Here is an 877-nt window from a genome sequence, read left to right as displayed (position 1 = left end):
GCTGGCAAGGCAACATTGGGTTTAAGTCATTTGTTTACTTGTTTACTGTTTATATTTTATTCTATTATTTATTTATTTGTTTGTTTTTTATTTATTATTTATTTATGCTTTATTTCAATTACCAAAAAAAAAAAGTTTTAGTAAGTTAGTTAGTTTAACAACACTACCCCATTGACTTTCACTGTATGGGCAAAAAAACAACAAAAAAAACCACTGAGACAGTTTTCAAAATATCATCTTTTGTGTTCCACTAAAGAAAGAAAGTCATACAGGTTTGGAATGACATAAGGGTGAGTAATGATGACAGAATTTTCATTTTGCAGTGAAATATCTTTTTAAGCAACAGCTGTTGTTCCAAATATAACTTCAGTTTTTCTGCTCTCTGTCAGGTTGGATAAGGCCGACGAGGGCCCCTTCTGTCTCCACGTGGCAACACGTACACCTGTGGACAGGATGGAGAACAACACTGAATCCAGAAAGCTGAACGGCCAGCTTGAGGGTTCCGCAGCCCTTTCAAAACCCAAAGAGAGCATGCAGCTCAAAAAGGAAATCTCTCTTCTGAACGGCATCAGCCTCATCGTGGGGAACATGATTGGCTCAGGCATATTTGTGTCGCCTAAGGGTGTTCTGATCTACAGCGCTTCCTACGGACTGTCTCTTGTTATCTGGGCCATCGGTGGCATCTTTTCAGTAGTGGGTGCACTCTGTTATGCAGAGCTGGGTACAACAATCACTAAGTCCGGTGCCAGCTACGCCTACATCCTGGAGTCGTTTGGAGGCTTCATAGCATTTATACGTCTGTGGACATCGCTGCTTATCATCGAACCGACAGGCCAGGCTGTAATTGCCATAACTTTTGCCAACTACTTGGTTCAGC

General features: G+C 41.2%; 1 protein-coding gene across 1 annotated transcript; it reads left to right on the top strand.

The window, feature by feature from the left end:
• Positions 1 to 389: 389 nt before the first annotated feature.
• Positions 390 to 873, top strand: LOC107735606 (Y+L amino acid transporter 2-like; the record flags this gene model as incomplete). The annotated part of the gene is made up of 1 exon (XM_016547237.1): positions 390 to 873. A coding segment is annotated over one exon (484 nt), but the record flags the coding sequence as incomplete, so codon positions are not given.
• Positions 874 to 877: the final 4 nt, after the last annotated feature.

The sequence above is a fragment of the Sinocyclocheilus rhinocerous genome, unplaced genomic scaffold (genome assembly GCF_001515625.1).
Source record: "Sinocyclocheilus rhinocerous isolate Xijiao unplaced genomic scaffold, SAMN03320098_v1.1 C36172606, whole genome shotgun sequence".
Taxonomy (NCBI): domain Eukaryota; kingdom Metazoa; phylum Chordata; class Actinopteri; order Cypriniformes; family Cyprinidae; genus Sinocyclocheilus; species Sinocyclocheilus rhinocerous.
The sequence above is the reverse complement of the archived record's forward strand: the minus strand, read 5'-3'. Positions and strand labels throughout refer to the sequence as shown.